At 38.2% G+C, this 21828-nt stretch overlaps 1 protein-coding gene across 7 annotated transcripts in view; it reads right to left on the bottom strand.

Moving 5' to 3' along the window:
- DPY19L4 (dpy-19 like 4) overlaps positions 1 to 21828 on the bottom strand; it is a 62501-nt gene that overhangs the window by 38351 nt on the left and 2322 nt on the right. For 4 of the 7 annotated variants that reach the window (XM_027611899.1, XM_027611910.1, XM_027611907.1 and 1 more), the window contains exons 2-6: positions 16331 to 16441; positions 8646 to 8770; positions 5457 to 5547; positions 4539 to 4660; positions 4288 to 4433 (exon numbers count right to left, since the gene is read on the bottom strand). In XM_027611899.1, the coding sequence (XP_027467700.1) occupies positions 4288 to 4433; positions 4539 to 4660; positions 5457 to 5547; positions 8646 to 8770; positions 16331 to 16441 (595 nt within the window). Of the gene's footprint in view, positions 1 to 4287; positions 4434 to 4538; positions 4661 to 5456; positions 5548 to 8645; positions 8771 to 10270; positions 10278 to 16330; positions 16442 to 21828 lie in introns of those variants that run through there. The other 3 variants (XM_027611914.1, XM_027611915.1, XM_027611919.1) reach the window with 3 other exon arrangements.

The raw sequence follows: 21828 nt of genomic DNA, 5'->3' as shown, positions 1-21828 counted from the left end.
TATTAGGTTATAAAAGAGTTCTCACTTCCACTATGGCACACTCACTCCACATGCTTTTGGATCACTCACTCTAAAGAAAACCAGCAGCCAAGTTGTGAGCAGCTCTATGGTGAGGTTCATGTGTTGAGAAACTAAGGCCTTCCAGGCCAACAACCAGCAAATAACTGAGGCTTCTTGGAAAAAGTCACATGAGCGAGCTTGGAAGTAGATGGTTCAGGCCAGGCCAGTCAAGCCTTCAGGTGATTATAGCCCTAAACAACTTTTTTTTTTTTTAAGATTTTATTTATTTATTTGACGGAGAGAGTGAGAGAGCACAAACGGGGAACAGCAGAGGAAGAGGGAGAAGCAGGCTCCCCGCTTAGCAGGGAGCCTGATGCAGGTCTTGATCCCAGCACCCTGGGATCATGACCTGAGCTAAAGGCAGATGCTCAACCATGAGCCACCCAGGTACCCTGCCCTAAACGACTCTTGACTGCACCCTCAATAACAGGCCCTGAACCAGAACCACCCAGTTAAGCCACTGTGGATTCTTGACCATCAGAAACTGACCTGTTTATTGTTTTAAGCTGTTAAGTTTTAGGCTGATTTGGTATGCAGCAATAACTAACACATCACATAATCAAGAAAGTCATCCTTTTATTATTATAATAATGCCAGTTTTGTACTAAACAGATTTCATTCTAAAATGCAAGACCTCCTAAACCTAGTCTATGAATTCTGAAATACTTTGACTGGGCTATTAAATTACTATGAATCCTAATAAAATTTTAGAAAAGTACATGGCAACTTAAAATATTCTCTAACAAGCACTTTTCTGATGTAACAAGAAATCATCTTATCCCCCTAGCATTTACACCAGATTCTCTAATAATATACTAAAAGGAACTAAAGCTCCATAGAGAAGTGGCTAATTCCAAATTGTTCACAGGGAATGTATAAGGTGAGCCTGCTTACCTTGTTGAGCCAGAAAACAAGAAAGCTTTCAAAGGTTAATGAAGATGTGTTAAAAGAACTCAGCAGTTAGCCTGAAAGGTCTTGTATTAACCAAAGTTGTGACAATTTGAGCAACAAAAATGATGGTAATGGATTTAGCCCTACTGAATCAATGAAAATCCCAAAGGAGAAAAACATGCTTAAAAAAGAGAATACCAGTGAGGCACATGACTGGTTCAGTCAGTAGAACACACAACTCTAAATCTCAAGGTTGTGAGTTCAAGCCACATGTTGAGCGCGGAAGCCTTCTTTAAAAATAAATAAATAAATAAAATAATATATATATATACACACACATATATATAAAACATGTAATATAAAATGTATTATATATATAAACATATTAAAAGTATATTTTTTTAAAAAAGAGAACAAAGAAAGTTTGTTTTATCACTATCTGAGACAGTTATTAAACAAGTTCTTAGAAATGGGTAAAGTGAAATTAAGCATTTGTTCTGACTTTCTAATAGTAACTGAATTTAAAGGTAACCAAAGAACCCTGGTTAATAAAGAAATAGTCTAGGGATGAATACTCTAGGGACACCTAGTTGGCTCAGTTGGTAGAGCAGCCAACTCTTGATCTCAGGGTTGTGAGTTTAAGCCCTGTGCTGGGGATGGAGCCTACTTAAAAAAAATAAAGAAAAATTCTACCTTTGAAGAATAAAGAATGTAGCTAATGAAAACTGAAAAATGTAATTTAAGGGGCACCTGTTTGGCTCAGTTGGTTAAGTGTCCAACTCTTGGTTTTGGCTCAGGTCATGATCTTGGGGTCCTGGAACTGAGCCCTAAGTTGGGCTCCCTGCTCGGCGGGGAGTCAGCTTCCTCTTTCTCTCTTTCTCTGTCCCTCCTCCACTCATGTGCATGTATGCTCTCTAAAATAAATAAATAAATCTTTAAAAAAAGCAAAATATAATTTAATAAACCCTAATGTAATCACTAATTTCAGCCAAGATTAGCAACTGGAATTATAACCCTTAGGTAAATGATTAATGTTGAAAAGGACATTCATTTGGTACCCTAACATACCAAACAAATTATTTTCTAGTCATACTATTCAATGAAGAAATCTGCCATCCCCCAAACCAGCAGTCAATCTCACACTCACTAGGGGTAGGCCACGTAAATACCATGTAACTTTTAGTATCATGGAACATGAAAAACACATCATCTATGATATATTTGAAGTAGAATTGCTATCTTTAATTCATTAAGCCTTTGATATAACTTCCAGGTTATAAAAACACAAAGAATAGAGTGGAAAGCTAGATGACACCATAATGAAGCAACAAGAGAAATCCGTAAGGTGGGACATTCTGTAGGACAACTAACTCCATCTCTTCAATAACAAAAAAAGCGATTATAGAGGATTTAAAGAGAATTAAGGAGGAGCACCTGGCTGGCTCAGTCAATAGAGCACTAGACTCTTGATCTCGGTCTTGAGTTCAAGTCTCATATTGGCCATAGAGCTTACTTAAAAAAAATTGGGGGGGGGGGTGCATGGGTGGCTCAGTTGGTTGGGCATTTGCCTTTGGCTCATGTCATGATCTCGGGGTCCTGGGATCAAGCCCCGCATTGGGATCCTTGCTCAGCGGAGAGCCTGCTTCTCCCTCTGCCTCTGCTGCTCCCCCTCACCTCCACTTATGCTCTTTCTCTCTCTCAAATGGATAAATAAAATCTTTTAAAACATTAAAAAAAATAAAAATAATTTTTTTAAAGAAAAAGATTAAATATGTTTAATCCATAAAGCTGAACAACTATATTTGAAAACTTCTAAGGAAGCTTTTTTTTTTTTTTGGAAAGAGAGTGTGCAACTGGGATGGGGAGGGGCAGAGGGAGAGAGAGAATCTTATGCAGGCTCCACACTGAGCACGGAGGCCAAAACAGGGCTCAATTTCATGACCCTGAGATCATGACCTGAGCTGAAATCAAGAGTCGGACACTTAACCGACTGAGCCACCCAGGTGCCCTTAAGGAAGATTTTTAAAATATCCTTTATATTGGGGCACCTGGGTGTCTCAGTTGTTAAGCATCTGCCTTCAGCTCAGGTCATGATCCCAGGGTCCTGGGATCGAGCCCTGCATCGGGCTCCCTGCATCAGGCTCCCTGCTCAGCGGGAAGTCTGCTTCTCCCTCTCCCACTCCCCCTGCTTGTGTTCCCTCTCTCACTGTGTCTCTCTCTCTCAAATAAATAAAATCTTAAAAAAAAAAATATCCTTTATATCAAATTACTGGCAGCATGTGACTCTAAATATAAACAAAGCCCAGTAAGAGATTATAGCCCTTAATGCTGAGTCTCAATAATTTGAAAGTAGCGTATTTTTTATTTGGCAAAGAAAATGCTGTAACAGAAGAAATGTTTCATCTTTAAAAATTTAGTCATGGTAAGTATTAGGGGAGAAAAGTGTTATGGAAAGAAAGAATACCCATCCTTCAAAACTAAACTTTTGACACTGACCAATGCCAAGAAAATTTTTATGTCTCAAATCAGCCCTCCATTTCAAAGAAGACCCATTGCCTACTCTCTTTACTTACAATTAAAGAACTGAGGCTGCTTTGATTACCAAAAGGAATGGGTTTATTAATTCAAAGCACTCCGTGATAGATTAATACAGAATCCTTATCTGTGGTGATTAACTTAATAGTGATATATCTGGTGCCTCTTCCTTCTTTTCATGAAATGGTGTCATCAGTTTTAAATAAAAGAGGAAAGAAAAGGCACATCCATGTATGCCAATGTTACTATGTCTGAAAAAAGAGAGATAGAAGGTAGGTGTATTATTCTTCAATTGCTCGACAAATGACCACACATGTATAGGCTTAAAACAACATAAATTTATTAGCTCACAAACCTACCCCAGCATGTTTGAATATTCTGCTCAGGGTCTCCCTAAGCTAAAATCAAAGCTTCAGCCAGGGCTGCTCCTCTCATCAGGGCTTGCAGTCCTCTCACCGGCTCGCTGGTTCCTGCCAAAATTCATTTCCTCCTCACTTCACACCAGCAACAGCACAGCAATCCATCTCATGCTTCAACTATCTCTGACCTCCCCTTCTGCACCAGGTGTAGAAAGATCTCCACCTTTAAGGGCTCATCCGGTTCATTAGATCAGGTCCACCAGGTAAGCTTCCTACCTTAAGGTCAATGGTGCCATTTAACATAACAATCACAGGAATGGTATCTCATCAGATTCACAAGTGGGGATTAGGGTTTGGAATATTTGGGGGGTGGCATTTTTAGAACCAAATACCACAGCCATAAAACAAAACTGTAAAACTTAATTCAAAAAACACTTCTTACCTGTTAATAATGAACCATGCAACAGTAAGCATTCCTGCTAGCCATGTTCCACTCATAAGCCAACTTGTAACAAATAAAGCAGTAACATATATTCCTTGCAATCCAAAAACAATGCCAATGTAGAAATATACTGGCTCAATAATCTCCTAATTGGAAAAAAAAAAAAGAAAGAGGAGATAATAGGACATTAAATAACTTTAATTATTTGCAAAATGTAAGAAAATAAATATTAAAGTCAAAAGAAAACATACATTGCTACCAGTTGCTTGATATAAAACACTGGCGATAAGTTCTGGATATAGAGACATTTGCTGCACTGCATTTATAGTCTTCAGAGATACAGTTTTGTTATTGTGTGTCAATTCATAAACACCTAAAGACAGAAAAATTTTTCTCCAGATTATTTATTCTGCTTTTACAATAATTAAACATGTCATTCAGAGGTCATTAAATATTTTAAATTATGGGGCGCCTGGGTGGCTCAGTTGGTTAAGCAACTGCCTTTGGCTCAGATCATGATCCTGGAGTCCCGGGATCAAGTCCCGCAGGCTCCCTGCTCAGTGGGGAGTCTGCTTCTCCCTCCGACCCTCCCCTCTCTCACGCTCTATCTCATTCTCTCTCTCAAATAAATAAATAAAATCTTAAAAAAAAAGAATGAAATTGTATTAAAAAATAAATATTTTAAATTATTACTAAGAAAAATCTGAAAATATAGTATACTGTGCCTCATTTTTCCTATGCTTTTATTAAGTATAAGAAAGAATAGTATTTATATTCTAAGACAAATCTCCACATTCAAGAGCTCCTACATAGTAGAACAATGTTTTATTTTAGAAAAATGTTGTTATTAAAAATACAAATGTATAGGGCGCCTGGGTGGCTCAGTTGGTTAAGCAACTGCCTTCAGCTCAGGTCATGATTCTGGAATCCCAGGATCCAGTCCCACATTGGGCTCCCTGCTCAGCAGGGAGTCTGCTTCTCCCTCTGACCCTCCCCCCTCTCATGTTCTCTCTCTCTCTCTCAAAAAAATACAAATGTGGGGGGCACCTAGCTGGCTCAGTTGGTAGAACATGCGACTCTTTATCTCAGAGTCCTGAGTTTGAGCCCTATGTTGGGGGTAGAGTTTAATTTAAAAAAAGCAAAAACAAAAACAAATGTGGTTATCATACCTCTTTCAAATGAGGGTGCTTTTAACATATCTTTATAAAAAGAGTAATAAATGGCACTGTCACCTTGAAATGTGATTTCTCGTTCAAGCTCCTAAAAGAAAATGAAATGATTATTCAAATACCAGTATCCTAAATTTCAACTGCAATCTTCTTTCTCCTCATCTTCTAAATTAATGCTATTTACTTATCCTTTTATTCAAAGACATGTTTGAATTTTCCTTTAATCACTAGTGGCCACATTAAGGAGGTTAAACTTTTCAATAATCGGGCAATATTTTAATGAAACACCTAAGGTTTGGGGCACCTCGGTGGCTCAGTCAGTTAAGTGTCCAACTCTTGATTTTGGCTTGGGTCATGATCTGAGGGATCCTCAGACTAAGCTCTGCATCAGGCTCTGTGCTCAGCGGAGTCTGCTTGAGATTCTCTCCCTCTCCCTTTGCCCCTCCCCCTGCTCATACACACACTCTCTCTCTCTAATAAATAAATCTTAAAAAAAAAAAAGAAACACCTAAGGTTTAAAATGGATTGTAGGGGCGCCTGGGTGGCTCAGTCGTTAAGCGTCTGCCTTTGACTCAGGTCATGATCCCAGGGTCCTGGGATCGAGCCCTACATCGGGCTCCCTGCTCAGCGGGAAGCCTGCTTCCCCCTCTCCCACTCCCCCTGCTTGTGTTCCCTCTCTCACTGTGTCTCTCTCTGTCAAATAAATAAATAAAATCTTAAAAAAAAAAAAAATGGATTGTAGCTCATGAGTCATTTACCTATTATATATAAGGAAAATCTAGAAGGAAAACCAGAAAAAATGCCCTAAGGATAGCAAGAATAAAAAATGATGATTGAGGTGTTAAAGTCCATAATAAAAAAAGAAGTTTAAGAAGAAATCAGTATTTTCTATTGCTTATCCACTTCCTTATATATCCAGAACTGTAAGCCCTTAACTCTTTTCCAGAGCAACAGATACCTAATCAGTGCTTTTCAAAAGAACTTTCAGAGGCGCCTGGGTGGCTCAGTTGGTTAAGTGACTGCCTTCGGCTCAGGTCATGATCCTGGAGTCCCAGGATCGAGTCCCACATCGGACTCCCTGCTCAGCAGAGAGTCTGCTTCTCCCTCTGACCCTCCCCACTCTCATGTGCTCTCTCTCTTTCTCATTCTCACTCTCTCAAATGAATAAATAAATAAAATCTTTAAAAAAAAAAAAGAACTTTCAGAAATATAACTAAATCTTAAGTTCCTAAAATTGGGCTATACAAGGTGTTTGCATGGCTTAGTCAGTTAAGCATCCGACTCTTGATTTCAGCTCAGGTCATGATCTCAGGGTCGTGGGTCCTAAGAGCCTCCCACATCAGGCTCCACACTCAACTCAGCCGGGAGTCTGTATCAGATTCTCTCCCTTGGCTCCTCCCCCACACTCATGCTCTCTCTTTCTCTCTCTGTCTAAAAATAAATAAATCTTTAAAAAATTTTTATTATAAAAAAATTGGGCTATATAGAACCAAGAATATACAAAATTCAAAAACACTGAAAAACCTTGTACATTTCATGACAAATCAAGCTTTTGTAAATCTACAGTCTCTGAAAATGAAACTCCTTTATTTTCATGTATATTTATCAATTAATACAAAACAATAAATATCAGAGCAGTTTTTCCTAAGTTTGATCAACAGAATCTCCTAAGACATAAATGGGAGTTACCTAAAGAGTTCTATACTTAAATAAGTTATGCAAAGACAGCATTAAAGAAAATTAATGGGTTTCTTTATTGTAAGACTTCTCAGAGTTTCAGGATACCTTATGCAACTGTGAAATCTCCAAGAGGAAATCTTTCCTAGATCTATTTGACCAGTGAATTTTTTTCCCTCATTTAAAGCTTAGTAATCGAAATAAGTTTCCTTAACAAAACTCTGATAAATAAATTTCCTTAAAATGATTCTTTACGAATGGAAACATTCGTTCTTTCTAAGATTTCAAAGATGTGAACTTTTGATCAATGCTTCTCAAATTTAATGTGCATATGAAACTCCTAGAGATCTTATTAAAAGATCTCTGATTAGATTCTGATTCTAAAGTGGGGCCTGAGAATCTGCAATTCTGAAAAAGCTCCCAGGTAAAGTCAATGTTCCTGAATCATACTGTGTTTTAAAAAACACAGTGTTTTTTTGATGCATGCCTTCTATTATTTTTAAACCTTTGGTTGTTCTCAATTCTGCCTACACAACAGAATTGCTTGGACATATTTTGAAACACTGATCCTAGACACTTCCCTGCTACCCCACCTAAGAATCTGTGAGCTTTTTAAAAGCTCATCAGATGATTCTATTGTACATCCAGTATTGAAAACTACTAATAGTTATTAATATGCATAACATTTTCAAGGAAATAGGATATGCTATAGTAAAAGCTTTCGTCAAATCAATACAGGTAATTATTCAGCTAAATGTTTTGGTGGGATTAGGTCAATCAATGGCTTAAAAACAGTCAGTCAGCTTGACTACTGCTCAAAAATAAGAACAACAACAAAACAGTTTGGACTAAAAAAGAAAATAAAACTCTTTAGTCAAGTGATAACACTGTGAACCTTATCAATGCATGAAAGATGTATCTGATTGTGAAGGGAAGTCTGAGAACAAGTTTACTCAAAGGCTAAATTATGAATTATGTAAGTAGCTATGGTGACTAAAGGGTCTGTGGAATACACATGATTTAAAACCAGACATTAAACATACTAATATAAAGAGACATTTTAATAAATACTGTCATGCATGTTAATCATTTCCATGCCCCAAAATATTCTAATCATGTAATCTAAAAATTAAAGTATTTTACTGCTGAAACTTCTACAGATTGTTTCTGAAATGTAAACTACGTAAACCACCAAACCTACTCAAAGTGTGACTAAACTCCATAACATTTCACTGTCATCGAAAGCCCCTGATAAATTAGTTGCATGAAGGAAAGCACCCTCATAGTTTCTATTCCAAGGCCTGGAAATACATTGTATTAAATTTTTCAAGGTTGATGCTGTGACTATGTTCTCAAAATAGCTCCTGCACCATTTTGTTTCTAATGCCTGTAAATAAGAAAGCACTTGTCATACTTATCACACATCTATTTTGGCTCCCTGAAAAACACATTACTTAGATTAAAATTAAATACTAAAACAACTTCCATATGCTCAAAATTCTTTCTTCTTACCTGCCTGTTGGAAAACCAGAATTTCCGTTCATGGTATGCTGATAAATAGAGAGCATACATCATACCACTAGTAACTGCTGCAAGACAGCCAATGAAAATCTTTGCAAAGCGCTGAAATAATACATCTGAAAAAGCATATTAAAAGTAATCAGATGTAGATGATATTTATATTAATGCACTTCTATTTTTAAAAAGTAATCAAAAGGTAGTATGTACCCTTGATAAGATGGGAGGAAAATGACATTCTAACTCTGTGTTCTTCCTCCCCAAAACCTATAACCCCAGTCTAATGAGAAAAACAGCAGACAAATTCTAATAGAAGGACATCCTAAATATACCTGACCAGTATTCCTCAAAACTGTCAAGGTCACTAAAAACAAGGAAAACCTAAAAAACTGCCACACCCAAGAGGAGTCTAAGGAGACATGCCAACTAAATGTCACGTAGGATCCTGGAACAGAAAAAGGACATTAGGTAATAACTAAGCAAATCTGAATAAAGTATGAATCTTATTTAAAAATAGTGTATTAATATACCAATAATATTGGTTCATTAACTATAACAAAAATACCATACTAATATAAAACGTTAATAATAGGGAAAACTGTGTGTGGGCAGAAGGAGGATGTAAGAAGGTAACTCTGTACTATCTGTCCAATTCTTCTATAAATCAAAAAAGATTTCAAAAATTAAAGTCTATTAATCAAAAGAAAGAATAAAAGGAATGTACTAACAAACATCTAAGAAAAAATACAGGTTCATTCAGAATTACTATCAACAGCTTTTCCTTATCAAGGAATTTTTTTCTTTATTGAGGAATAATTTACATACTATAGATTACAGCCATTTAAAGTATATATAATTCAATGATTTTTTATGATTATGTATGTAAAACATCATATGCAACTGTTATACATATGTAACTACTTCTTGATGAAATAATATAAAATACATGTGAATTTTCTACACACAGGGTGATTTAGTCCTGCTCTACTCTAGCTATTAGGTATAATGAGCACAGGCCTAAGGGCCCAAAGCCCAATGTTCTATTACCAAATGACTGACAGGTCCGTAAAACTCAACTTGCTGATTTATGAGCTTAGCTAAACTAAAATCTTAGCCATTTTCAAAATATTATTTAATAAATATTAGTTTTCATGGAACACTAGAGACATTAAATAAACTAAGTAGTTAGATATCACTAAGGCAATAAGAATTACATTCAAAATGCTTGAAAAACAGTACCCAAAAATCAAATATTATTATCAGTAGGATAAAATTGTTTTAAAATTACTGTTTTCAATAGCATGTGTAAAGCATCTGGCCTGGCACATAGTAAGAGCTCAGTAAAAACTAGCTATTATTGTTGAAATACAGAAGCATACATGCAAAAATATATGATAGTTAATTAAAGCAATGTTGACACAATATGAACTAAAAAAACTGGTAAAAAAAACTTATCAGTGGTGGCAGTCTGGCAAAAGTGCTTCAAAGTTTCTGAAAGTGTATATTTTCCTGTTTTATTTTGTTTTTTCATTAAGTCTTAGATAACGGTAAGTTAATCCTAATTATCAGTAGCTATTATAAAAAGTATGTAAACCAAATCCTACATATAAATGCCTTACCTTAATACTAAATATGTTGTTTTCAAAGTTTTTTGTGAAGAGTCAAAGATGGAATAAGAAAAAAAGAGCACTACATAAATATCAATACCAATAATACAGGGCATAGTTAAGTAATATTTAAAGCAAAGGAAAAAGCTAAGGACATGTTAGGAAAAGAAACGCAGGATTCAATTTCACAAAAAAGTAAAAAAAAAAAGTAAGGTATAATAAGTGCACTGAAAAAAATATAAGCAATATTTGCCAAAACTTTTAAGAGTAGTTCTACTGGAGTTATTTATACATTGTATTTTTATTATACTTTTCTCTATTTTCCACATTTTCTACCCTAAAAATATTTTTGTATTCAGGGGGAAAATACTATTTTACAGTAGTTAGCTCTACATTATTTAATTATCTTTCTTGTATTGTATTTTCCAAAATGTTTTAAATGACCACTCTATTAGTAAGCTTTTCTATGATAAAAAAAAAAGTTATCCCAAACTATTAGTGGCTTACAAAACACAGGTTTATTTCTCACTTATGCTACTTGTGGGTTTTGGGTCTGCAGTGACTCTCCATCCAATTTCAGACTTCAGATTAACTGTGGCTCTTCTTCTATCTTCTTCAGAGTCCCAGATTGGGGCCAGTAGCTATTCTCATGACAGAGGATAAGAGGAGGAGAACAGGACACCTGGGTGGCCCAGTCCATTAAGCGCCTGCCTTTGGCTCAGGTTATGATCTCAGGGTCCTGGGATGGAGCCCCGAGTCTGGCTCCCTGCTCGGCAGAGAGCCTGCTTCTCCCTCTCCCTCTGCCTGCCACTCCCCTTGCTTGTGCTCTCTTTCTCAAATGAATAAATAAAATCTTAAAAAAAAGAGCAGGAGAACAGGCAGAGCATACAATGCCTCTTATAGTTTCTGGTCAAAACTAGTACAGTGTTGCTTCCAGACATTCCATTGGTCTAGGCAAGTCACATCAATAAGCCTGACAATGAGGGAGCAAAGTACACACTGCTTCAGAGACACACTCCAAATCACATGGCAACGGGAAGAAATGGATAATTCACTTTAGGGAAGGGAGCAAACATTTGCAAACAATAAAAGAGTCTACCAGGGTCTGCCCCATTCATCACAAATACCTACTTCCTCCCAAAGGCAAAACACACTCACTGCTTCTCAAGAAAGACGCCCTAAGAGCAGCTTATTCAGCTTGTTTCCTGCATGTTTATATCATTTTAAGACCTGAATAGTTACATCCTTTTTAATCTAGGTTGACAGTTCTTTTAACAGAACATCTCTCTCAAAAACTTAGCAGGAAATTCTCTTAGATATTTACTTAACAGAAATATAAACAAACGTCCACAAAAAGATCTGTAGAACTATGTTCACAGAAGCCTTATTCATAATAGCTAAATACTGAAAATTACTCAAATGTCCAACAAGAACAGAATAAAAAATTATAGCAACATGAATGAATCTCAAAATGATATTTTTAAAGGATAACATGCCGAGCTAAGTGAAAAAATCCAGACACAAAAGCATACATGTTGTATGATTCCATTTATAGGAAATTCTACGACAAGCAAAATGAATTAATAAGAAGAGTGGTTGTTGGGACGCCTGGGTGGCTCAGTCGGTTAAGTGTCTGCCTTCGGCTTGGGTCATGATCCCGGGGTCTGGGATGGAGCCCCGCATAGGGCTCCCTGCTCAGCGGGGAGCCTTCTTCTCCCTCTGCCTGCCACTCCCTCTGCTTGTGCTCTCTCTCTCTGACAAATAAATAAATAAAATCTTTAAAAAAAAGAAGAGTGGTTGTCTTGAGGGGGGTACAGGGAAAATCTGCAAGAGGATATAAAGACACTTTCTGGGATAATAGAAATGTTCTGTATCTTGTTTCAGCTGTACTCCAGTGTCAAAACTCATTTAATTAAATGCCTAAGATTCTGTGCATTTTATTGTAAGCTAATTATACAGGTATACTTCAGAGATATTACAGGTTCAGTTCCACACCACTGCAATAGAGCAGATATTGCCATAAGTGAATTAAGTGAATTCTTTGGTTTACTGGTTATATAAAAGTTAAGTTTATACTACACTGTAGCATTATGTCAAAAAAAAAACCAAAAAACCATACATATTTTAAAAAGAGTTTCTTGCTAAAGTATGCTAACCATCACCTGAGCTGTCAGTGAGTCATAATCATTGACCAGAGATCACAACAGATAAAATGATAAAGTTTGAACTACTGCGAGATTTACCAAAATGTAACATAGAGATAGGAAATGAGCAAATGAGGTTGGAAAATGGTGCTGTTAGCCTTGCTCGACACAAGGCTGCCACTAACCTTCAGTTCATTTAAAAAAAAAAAGATATCTGCAAAGCGTAATAAAAGGAGGCATGCCTGTACCTTAATTTTTAAAAATTAAATTACCTATTTCTGCAAAGAAACGAACAATTTTGTCAGCTTTTTACCTACTTGATTCTAGTCAGCTCCATCCATGTTCCAACAACTATACAGAAGTCCTCCCCTGCCTTGTGTGTGGGGGATATGTTCTGAGATCTTTAGTGGATGCCTGAAACTGTGGATAGTACTGAACCCTAGATACACTATGCTTTTTCCGATACACACATACCTGTGATAAAGTTTAATTTATAGACAGTGAGAGATTAACAATAACTAATAATAAAATACAACTATAACAGTATGTTATAATAAAAGTTTGGGAACACGGTTTCTCTCTCTCTCAGAATATCTTACTGTATTGTACTCACCCTATTCCTTGTAATGATGTGAAATGACAGTGATGAGATAAAGTAAGGAAAATGACATCGGTACCATGAAGTAGTGTTACACTACTATTAACTTTCTGACAACACATCAGAAAGTGGATTATCTGCTTCCAAACTGTGGTGAACACAGATAACTGAAATGATGGAAACTGAAACTACTGGATGGGGGGGGACTACTGTACTTACAATTTTTTTTCTAGATGAGTCTCTGAAAAGGTTTAACTACATGTATTTTGATCTTATTAGGCTTCTGTGGAACCACACCCTGTCTAATTTTCTAGGAAATACCTTCATCCATCCATATATTTTTAACAAACTCTGTGGGAGAGCCTTGCCCCTGATTTAGTCATTGCCTTAAGGATTCATCGTAGTCATTGTCTTTGTTGCTCAAAGTATTTCTCAATTTTCTTGATTTTATTAGCTAAAATAGACAGTTCTAACTCAACACTACAAGTCCCAGAAATTTTGGATTCTCTATTTTCCTCTTCATTCCTGCTTGCAAATAGGCTAATTCTGTTCTAAATTCATCTCTTTCCTGTAATCAAATGCAAGTGATAACCAAGGCACTGCAGTAACATTCCTGTTTTACAATCCTGTTACCTAAAATCATAAAAAAGTAGTATTAAAATTGCAACTATTCACAGGATTTATCACTGCATAATATGGATTACTATTTTTCCAGCTTCCAAAAAATTTTCTTCCTGCTACCCCCAAAAACTAGTTCTATAGATAACCCACTGCCTTTATCTTACTTGAGAAAAAATATATAAATGGGCCCTCAGGGACGCTTGGGTAGCTCAGTTGGTTAAGTGTCTGCCCTTGGCTCAGGTTATAATCCCAGGATCCTGGGATAGAGTTCTGCATTGGGCTCCTTGCTCAGCGGGGAGCCTGCTTCTCCCTCCGCCTGCCGCTCCCTCTGCTTGTGCTCTCTCTTTCTCTCTGACAAATAAAATCTTTAAAAAATAAAAAACATATAAAAAAATAAATGGGCCTTCAACTCTCTTCAACTCTCAGCAGGAAGCAATGAGAAGGCTGTTCAGCCCCTAAGGATGGCATGTTCTCCAAAGCCATCTTCATATATAGTTCAGTAGGATAACAGAAAAAGAAGGCCCGGGGCGCCTGGGTGGCTCAGTCGTTAAGCGTCTGCCTTCAGCTCAGGTCACGATCCCAGGGTCCTGGAATCGAGCCCTGCATCAGGCTCCCTGCTCAGCGGGGAGCCTGCTTCTCCCTCTCCCACTCCCCCTGCTTGTGTTCCCGCTCTCACTGTCTCTCTGTCAAATAAATAAATAAAATCTTTAAAAAAAAAGAAAAAGAAGGATCTCCAGAGGGTGGAGCCAAGGACCACAGAGAACACTGAGCTGGGAAGCTACTCCCAAGGAAAACAACTGGGGCTTAATCAAGAAACACCCCTACCCCGGAGTAAGGAACCCTATTTATCTGGTAGGACTTCAAAACTGCTATGGACCAGTGGCTGATGTGTCTCTCTTCCTCTTTCTGAATGGAAGCATTTATTTTACTCCTCCTGTCCCTGCCCAACAGTGTACACTGGGAGAGGGGGCATGTGCAGAAAAATTAACATAGCAGCCCTGCAACTGCTTTGTGGAGAAAGGCCGGCTTGCAAGCTAGGCTCTTTGTTGGAATCTGGGAGCTAGGATTTCAGGAGGGTTCCCACCATTCTCTCATCAGTCAGTTTACTGTGCCCGGCCTGTTTGTACAAACAATGTGGTTTATGCTCACTGCTTTCCTTCTGGGAATCTAGTTTTGGTATGTGGCAGGTAACGGGTACATGACTAGCCACCAATAAAAACTCTGTGCAGGGCTGCCTGGCTGGCTCAGACAGTTAAGTATCTGCCTTCAGCTCGGGTCATGATCTCAGGGTCCTGGTGATGTCAGGCACCCTGCTCAGCATTGTGTCTGCTTCTTCCTCTCCCTCTGCCCACCCCCTGGCTCATCCATGCACACTCTCTCCCTCTCTCTCTCAAATAAATAAATAAAATCTTTTTTTTTTGGGTGGTGCCTGGGTGGCTCAGTCATTAAGCGTCTGCCTTCGGCTCAGGTCATGATCCCAGGGTCCTGGGATCGAGCCCCGCATCGGGCTCCCTGCTCAGCGGGAAGCCTGCTTCTCCCTCTCCCACTGCCCCTGCTTGTGTTCCCTCTCTCGCTGTCTCTCTTTCTCTCTCTCTGTCAAAATAAATAAATTTTTAAAAAATCCTAAAAAATAAAATAAATTTTTTTTTAAAGATTTTATTCATTTTTTATTTGAGAGAGACACATCACCCCCATGTTTGGTGATTAGCTAGAAAGACTCACAGGTCGCAGAATATTTACAGCAATGACTTATTATAGTGAACAGTACAAAACAAAATCAGCAAAAGGAAAAGGCCTAGGGCTAAAATCTGTAAGAAACTGTAAAATCTGTAAGACTGCTGCCAGGACTGGGTAAGACAGTATCTTCCTTGGGGTCAGAGAGGTAGTGAGTGTATTTTGAGGGAGAAAAGTAAATATTTATGACCAAAAGGAAAGAATGTGGTAGAATGTTATATTATTATTCCCACTTATGTTATCCTTTCCTATAAAAAGTATTCATCTCTGCCCACTACCATGTGACTTGCAACGCTTCCCTGTAGTCAAGGTATACTTCTCCATCCCTTCCTTGTAGTCAGGGTATATTTCTCCATCTCACTGTCTGGATTGATTATATGACTTCCTTGGGTCAAAAGAATATAAGTACAAATGACAGAGTGCCAGTTCAGCAGAAAATTTAAGACATACGGCATGACTCTGCCTGTTCTCCTGCTCTTTTCCTGTCTTAAAAAAAATGTCGCAAGTAGGGGCTGTTCCTTCATGACACATGAAGCTACACCAGCCAACCTGAAGCCACAACATGGAACATTAGTCAGAAATAAGTGTTTTCTGTAAGCCAGTGAGATTAAGGGTTTGTTCTACAGCAAAACCAAAGTTGACTGATAATACCATGTAATTAATCTCAAAACAGGTATACACATTTAAAATATTCATACAAGCCTGCACCCAGGCTCAGTCATTAAACGTCTGCCTTCAGCTCAGGTCATGATCTCAGGGTCTGGGATCGAGCCCCGCATCGGGCTCCCTGCTCGGTGGGAAGCCTGCTTCTCCCTCTCCCACTCCCCCTGTTTGTGTTCCCCTCTCACTGTGTCTCTGTCAAATAAATAAAATCTTAAAAAAAAAGTTGATAAAATATTAATATAAAATATAACACCTAGCATATAAAAAGCCATTTTTGTAGTAGCACAAAAACTCCAAATTTATCTGACTTACGTTTTGGAGCTCTTTCAGGAATTGGAGTGTCACTGATTTTCTCTTCTTTGACAGATTCCTTATTTTCTGAAGACTTCAGCTTTTTTCTTTGGCGCAGTTCTACTGTTGGTCCTTAAAATATTTAAGACATTATTGCAACATGTGTATCAAGTTGTTCTAATCTAGAACCCAAACTTTTATTATACTAAGGCAAAAGTCACATGGACACCTTTTAGTATCAAAGATACCTTTTTTCACAATGAAATAAATAATTCATTTAGACAGAAAGACTGTCTTTCATACCAAAAAAAAATTTAGGTTCTCCCTTTCACCTGTGCTTTCAGAGTCCTATTGATAAACCAACAAGCTCTTCTCCTGAGATACATGTTATTTTCAAAATATCCCAAAATAAGTAAACCCCTTTCCAGAATGACTGGGGAACAAGGTGTTATTTAATACATTAGCATATTATTCTAATTACCTGAGAGTATCACACTCATCATTCAATGAAACAATTTTTTAAAAATCTGAATATAATAAAATACATTCATCACAAAACTATACTTCATTTTTAAAACAATCCTGCAAGTTCTGCAGAATTTCACAGTGCTGTGTTATTATCATCGTACAGTCTTATAGATTTAGATATGTGAAATAGGCATATCCTTATATGTGGAAAACTGTCAGAAAATTTCCCAATGTTAGACTACCCTTTTATGTCTAATAAAAAATGTAAAGCAGAAAGTACCTCCAAGGGGCGCCTGGGTGGCTCAGTCAGTTAAGCAACTGCCTTCATCTCGGGTCATGATCCCAGGGTCCTGAGAGATCGAGCCCGGCATCGGGCTCCCTGCTCAGCAGGAAGCCTGCTTCTCCCTCTCCCTCTGCCCCTCCCCCTGCCTGTGCTCTCCTGCTCTCTCTGTCAAATAAATAAATAAAATCTTAAAAAAAAAAAGTACCTCCAAACGAGTAAACTAAATTCCAAATGAAACAAAAATTTACTATAGTCAAACCTAACTACTTTTCCTTCCTAGAGTTAATTATCTCTCTCTCTTTTTTTTAAGATTTTATTTATTTATTTGACAGAGAGAGCAAGCACAAGCAGGGGGAGCAGCAGAGGGAGAAGCAGGCTCCCCACTGAGCAGGGAGCCCGATGCAGGGCTCAATCCCAGGACCAGGGGATAATGACCCGAGCCGAAGGCAGACGCTTAACCAACTGAACCACCCAGGCGCCCCCTCTTTTTATTTTTTTTAAAGTAGGCTCCACACCCAGCATGTAGCCCAATGTAGGGTTTGAATTCATGACCCTGAGATCAAGACCTGAGCTGAGATCAAGAGTTAGATGCTTAACCAATTGAGCCACACAGGTGCTCCCAGAATTAATTATCTTATAAGGGTAGACTATGACTGTCATGTTGGTACAAACTGTCCTGCCAAGCTTATAAGGTGGTTCAAGAATTTATTTCCTCCTTACTGGAGCAGAGGAGAGTTTTCGCTTTTCTTTTAGGGATGACCTTATGCTGTGAAATGTGAACCTAAAAAGAGAAGTCAAAGAAGGAGAATGAATCCACTACTGCTGATCAGATGAAGGATTCTAGCTTTACTATGGAAAATGAAAAAACAAATCTATATTTTTTTAATTTATTTTTTTTTAGTAATGTCTGTACCCAATGTGGGGCTTGAACTCATGACTGTCAAGATCAAGAGTCACATGCTCTTCCAACTGAGCCAGCCAGGTCCTCCCTAAAAAAGACATTTTTTAAAATAGCTTCAGAGCAAATTCAAGTTTGCTAAAATATCTTTAAACACTGGCACTGTGATTAAAAAATAGTAACTATATTTAGTGGATTCAGTCTGGTCTAATTTTTAACCATTTCTAAGCTATCATTTATTTTGTAATTGTCTTAAGTACTGAAGCCAGTGAACAGATTAGAAAATGACATTATTAGAAAGCCATGCCTCAGATTTTGAGTTCTTTTTTTTAGAGAAAAAGAGAGAGAGAGAGAGCATGTGTGTGCACACTGGGGGAGGGGCAGAGAATCTCAAGCAGACTCCATGCTGAGCATGGAGCCCAACGCGGGGCTCAATCCCATGACCCTGAGATCACAACCCCAGCTGAAACCAGGAGATGGACACCCAACTGACTATGCCACCCAAACATCCCAGATTTTCAGTATTTTTGCATACAAATCTGGGTCAATTAATAAATATTACTGTATTTCTTTTTCGTGATGCCTTTTTAATTGCTCTGGGATAAAGCAAAAGTTAAAAACACCCAACAAAAATGAGGATTTAGGGGCACATGCACCCCAATAATTACAGTAGCAATGTCCACAATAACCAAAAAAAGGAAAGAGCCCAGATGTCCATCAACAGATGAATGGATAAAAAAGATGTGGTGTGGGGGCGCCTGGGTGGCTCAGTTGGTTAAGCGACTGCCTTCGGCTCAGGTCATGATCCTGGAGTCCCGGGATCAAGTCCCGCATCGGGCTCCCTGCTCAGCGGGGAGTCTGCTTCTCCCTCTGACCCTCCCCCCCTCATGCTCTCTCTCTCTCTCTCTCTCATTCTCTCAAATAAAATCTTTAAAAAAAAAAAGATGTGGTGTGTACACACACACACACACACACACACACACACACACACACACACACACAGGAATATTACTCAACTATCAAAAAGAATGAAATCTTGCCATTTGCAATGACATGGCTAGAACTAGAGGGTATTATGCTGACCGAAATAAGTCAGTCAGAGAAAGACAAATATCATATGATTTCACTTTTTTGTGGAATCTAAGAAACAAAACAGATGAACATAGGGGAAAGGAAGGAAAAGATAAGGTGAAATCAGAGAAGGAGACAAGCCATAAGAGACTCTTAACTACAGGAAACAAACTGAGGGTTGCTGGAAGGGAGGTGGCTGAGGGGACGCAGTAACTGGGTGACAAAACCCCAAGAAGTTTACTCAGTCATTACACTTGCAAGATCAAACACATTGATAGTATTGAAATTTTTTTTGAAAATTTAACTGGATAATTTCAGAAAGCAAGCTAACAAATCTGTTAAAGTAGTTTACAAATGGGTTAAGTAGGTCTTTTTTATTATAGAGAGGTTAAAAGTACACATTTAAGATAAAGATAGACTGGGAAGGGGATATCACACAAAAAGTGTTCTTTACAAAAAGCTATCATTTTCCTTTTTAAAAAACTTCCTTAGGAGTGCCTGGGTGGCTCAGTTGTTAGGTGTCTGCCTTGGGCTCAGGTCATGATCCCAGGGTCCTGGGATCGAGCCCCGCATCGGGCTCCCTGCTCAGTGGAGAGTCTGCTTCTCCCTCTCCCACTCCCCCTGCTTGTGTTCCTGCTCTCGCTGTGTCCCTCTCTGTCAAATAAATAAATAAAATCTTAAAAAAAAAATTTCCTCATAAAATCAATCACTTTACAGAGACATTAAAGTGTTCTCTTAGTACATATAATGGATTTTATTTATAGAAGTAGAGCTTATACAAAAATTTTGCACAGATTCCCAAATAATTCATAAAACCATCTTTCCAGAATCTATATTAGCAACAATCAAGGGCCATACAAATAAATTATCTATAAAGGATCTATAACACTATATCTTTTTGGTTCTAAGATGCTATACATTTTAAGATATTGAGCAGGTATCTTGGGGGTTTTGGGTTTGTTTGTTTTTAAAGATTTTATTTATTTATTTGAGAGAGAGAGAGAAAGAGAGAGAACAAGCAGGAACAAGGGGCAGAGGGAGAGGGAGAAGCAGACTCCCTGCCGAGCTGGGAACCGAACTCAGGGCTTGATCCCAGGACCCTGAGACCATGACCTGAGCAGAAGGCAGATGTTTAACCAACTAAGCCACCCAGGAGCCCAGTTTGTTTGTTTTTGTTTTTATATATTTTTTTAAGATTTTATTTATTTGACAGAGAAAGACACAGTGAGAGAGGGAACACAAGCAAGGGGAGTGGGAGAGGGAGAAGCAGGCTTCCTGCCAAGCAGGGAGCGGATGCGGGGCTCGATCCCAGGACCGTGGGATCATGACCTGAGCCGAAGGCACACGCTTAATGACTGAGCCACCGAGGCGCCCCTTGTTTTGTTTTGTTTTGCTTTTTAAGTATGCTCCCGGGCCAGCATGGAACCCAACGCAGAACTTGAACTCATGACCATGAGATCGAGACTGGAGCTGAAATCAAGAGTCAGATGCTTAACCAACTGAGCCACCCAGGTGCCCCTAAGCAGTTTTTCAAAGGGGGGAAAAACACTACCATATTAAATGTATGAACTGATTTTAAGACATGTTGGTTTCAGTGACATTAAATTGTGGGAGCAAAAAGTACAACCTGGGGGGTGCCTGGGTGGCTCAGTTGGTTAAGTGACTGCCTTCGGCTCAGGTCATGATCCCAGAGTCCTGGGATCCAGTCCCACATCAGACTCCCTGCTTAGCAGGGAGTCTGCTTCTCCCTCTGACTCTACCCCCTCTTGGGCTCTCTCTCTCACTCTCAAATAAATAAATAAAATTAAGAAAAAAAAAAAGTACAACCTGGGAAATACAGTATTCATTTTAGCCAATCTCTTCAACCTGTCCCTCACAAAAAATTGAGTCTGGGGGGGTGTAGGGGAGGCCTCTGGGTGGCTCAGTCAGTTAAGCCTCTGACTCCTGATCTCAACTCAGATCTTGATCTCAAGGTCATGAGTTCAAGCCCAGTGTTGGGTTTAAAAAAAAAAAATTTTTTTTTTAATTTTTTACCTGTCACCAAGAAACAAAACTGACTAGATCCAAATTTCACCTTCTTTCCTTTATACTGATCTCATAGCTTCATAAGTGGAAGACAAAACCAGGAATCCCCAGGTGGAGAAGCAGCAAAGGCCAAAGTCATGAATGATGCGGATTAACTGATAGGAAAGTTCTAGGACAGATTTTAAGTTTCCTTTTCCTTCTTGTATCTTTAGCATTGTAAAGCAAAAGTCAAACTAAATGAAAATGATAACATAGCCACAAAAATAACCTGCTATTTCCAGGTCTGGTCCAATGATCTTCACATGAGATTGTTAGCAGAACTACAAATAGGCCTGCAAATGTCCATCCAGACAACACACAGCAATTTCCAAATGAAATGTTAATACTGCTGTACTCGAGGTGGTCACTTCTTTCTTTGCTCTAACATTTCTTTCAGGAAGGGTAAGTATGAACAACCTGACCCTCTACTGCAACAAGGAAGACATTTTTTGTAAGACGACATTCTCAAAAAACTATTTACCTGGAGTAACAGTGGGACAATGAAGAGGACCCAAGTGAATGTGAACGATAAGCAAAAAAGGGATATAGGGAACAAGATACCAGTAAAATAGACCATTTAGTCTAATTTTAAGATAATTTGTATTTGGAAAAGTGCCAAATAAAACAAACGTAAAGCACTCAGAATAATGCCTAGCACATAGACATATTTGCTATAAACATTACCATTACTAGCATTATTATAAGACTGTAATTATTCATTGTTGACTATTATTA

The sequence above is a fragment of the Zalophus californianus genome, chromosome 4 (assembly GCF_009762305.2).
Source record: "Zalophus californianus isolate mZalCal1 chromosome 4, mZalCal1.pri.v2, whole genome shotgun sequence".
Taxonomy (NCBI): domain Eukaryota; kingdom Metazoa; phylum Chordata; class Mammalia; order Carnivora; family Otariidae; genus Zalophus; species Zalophus californianus.
The sequence above is the reverse complement of the archived record's forward strand: the minus strand, read 5'-3'. Positions and strand labels throughout refer to the sequence as shown.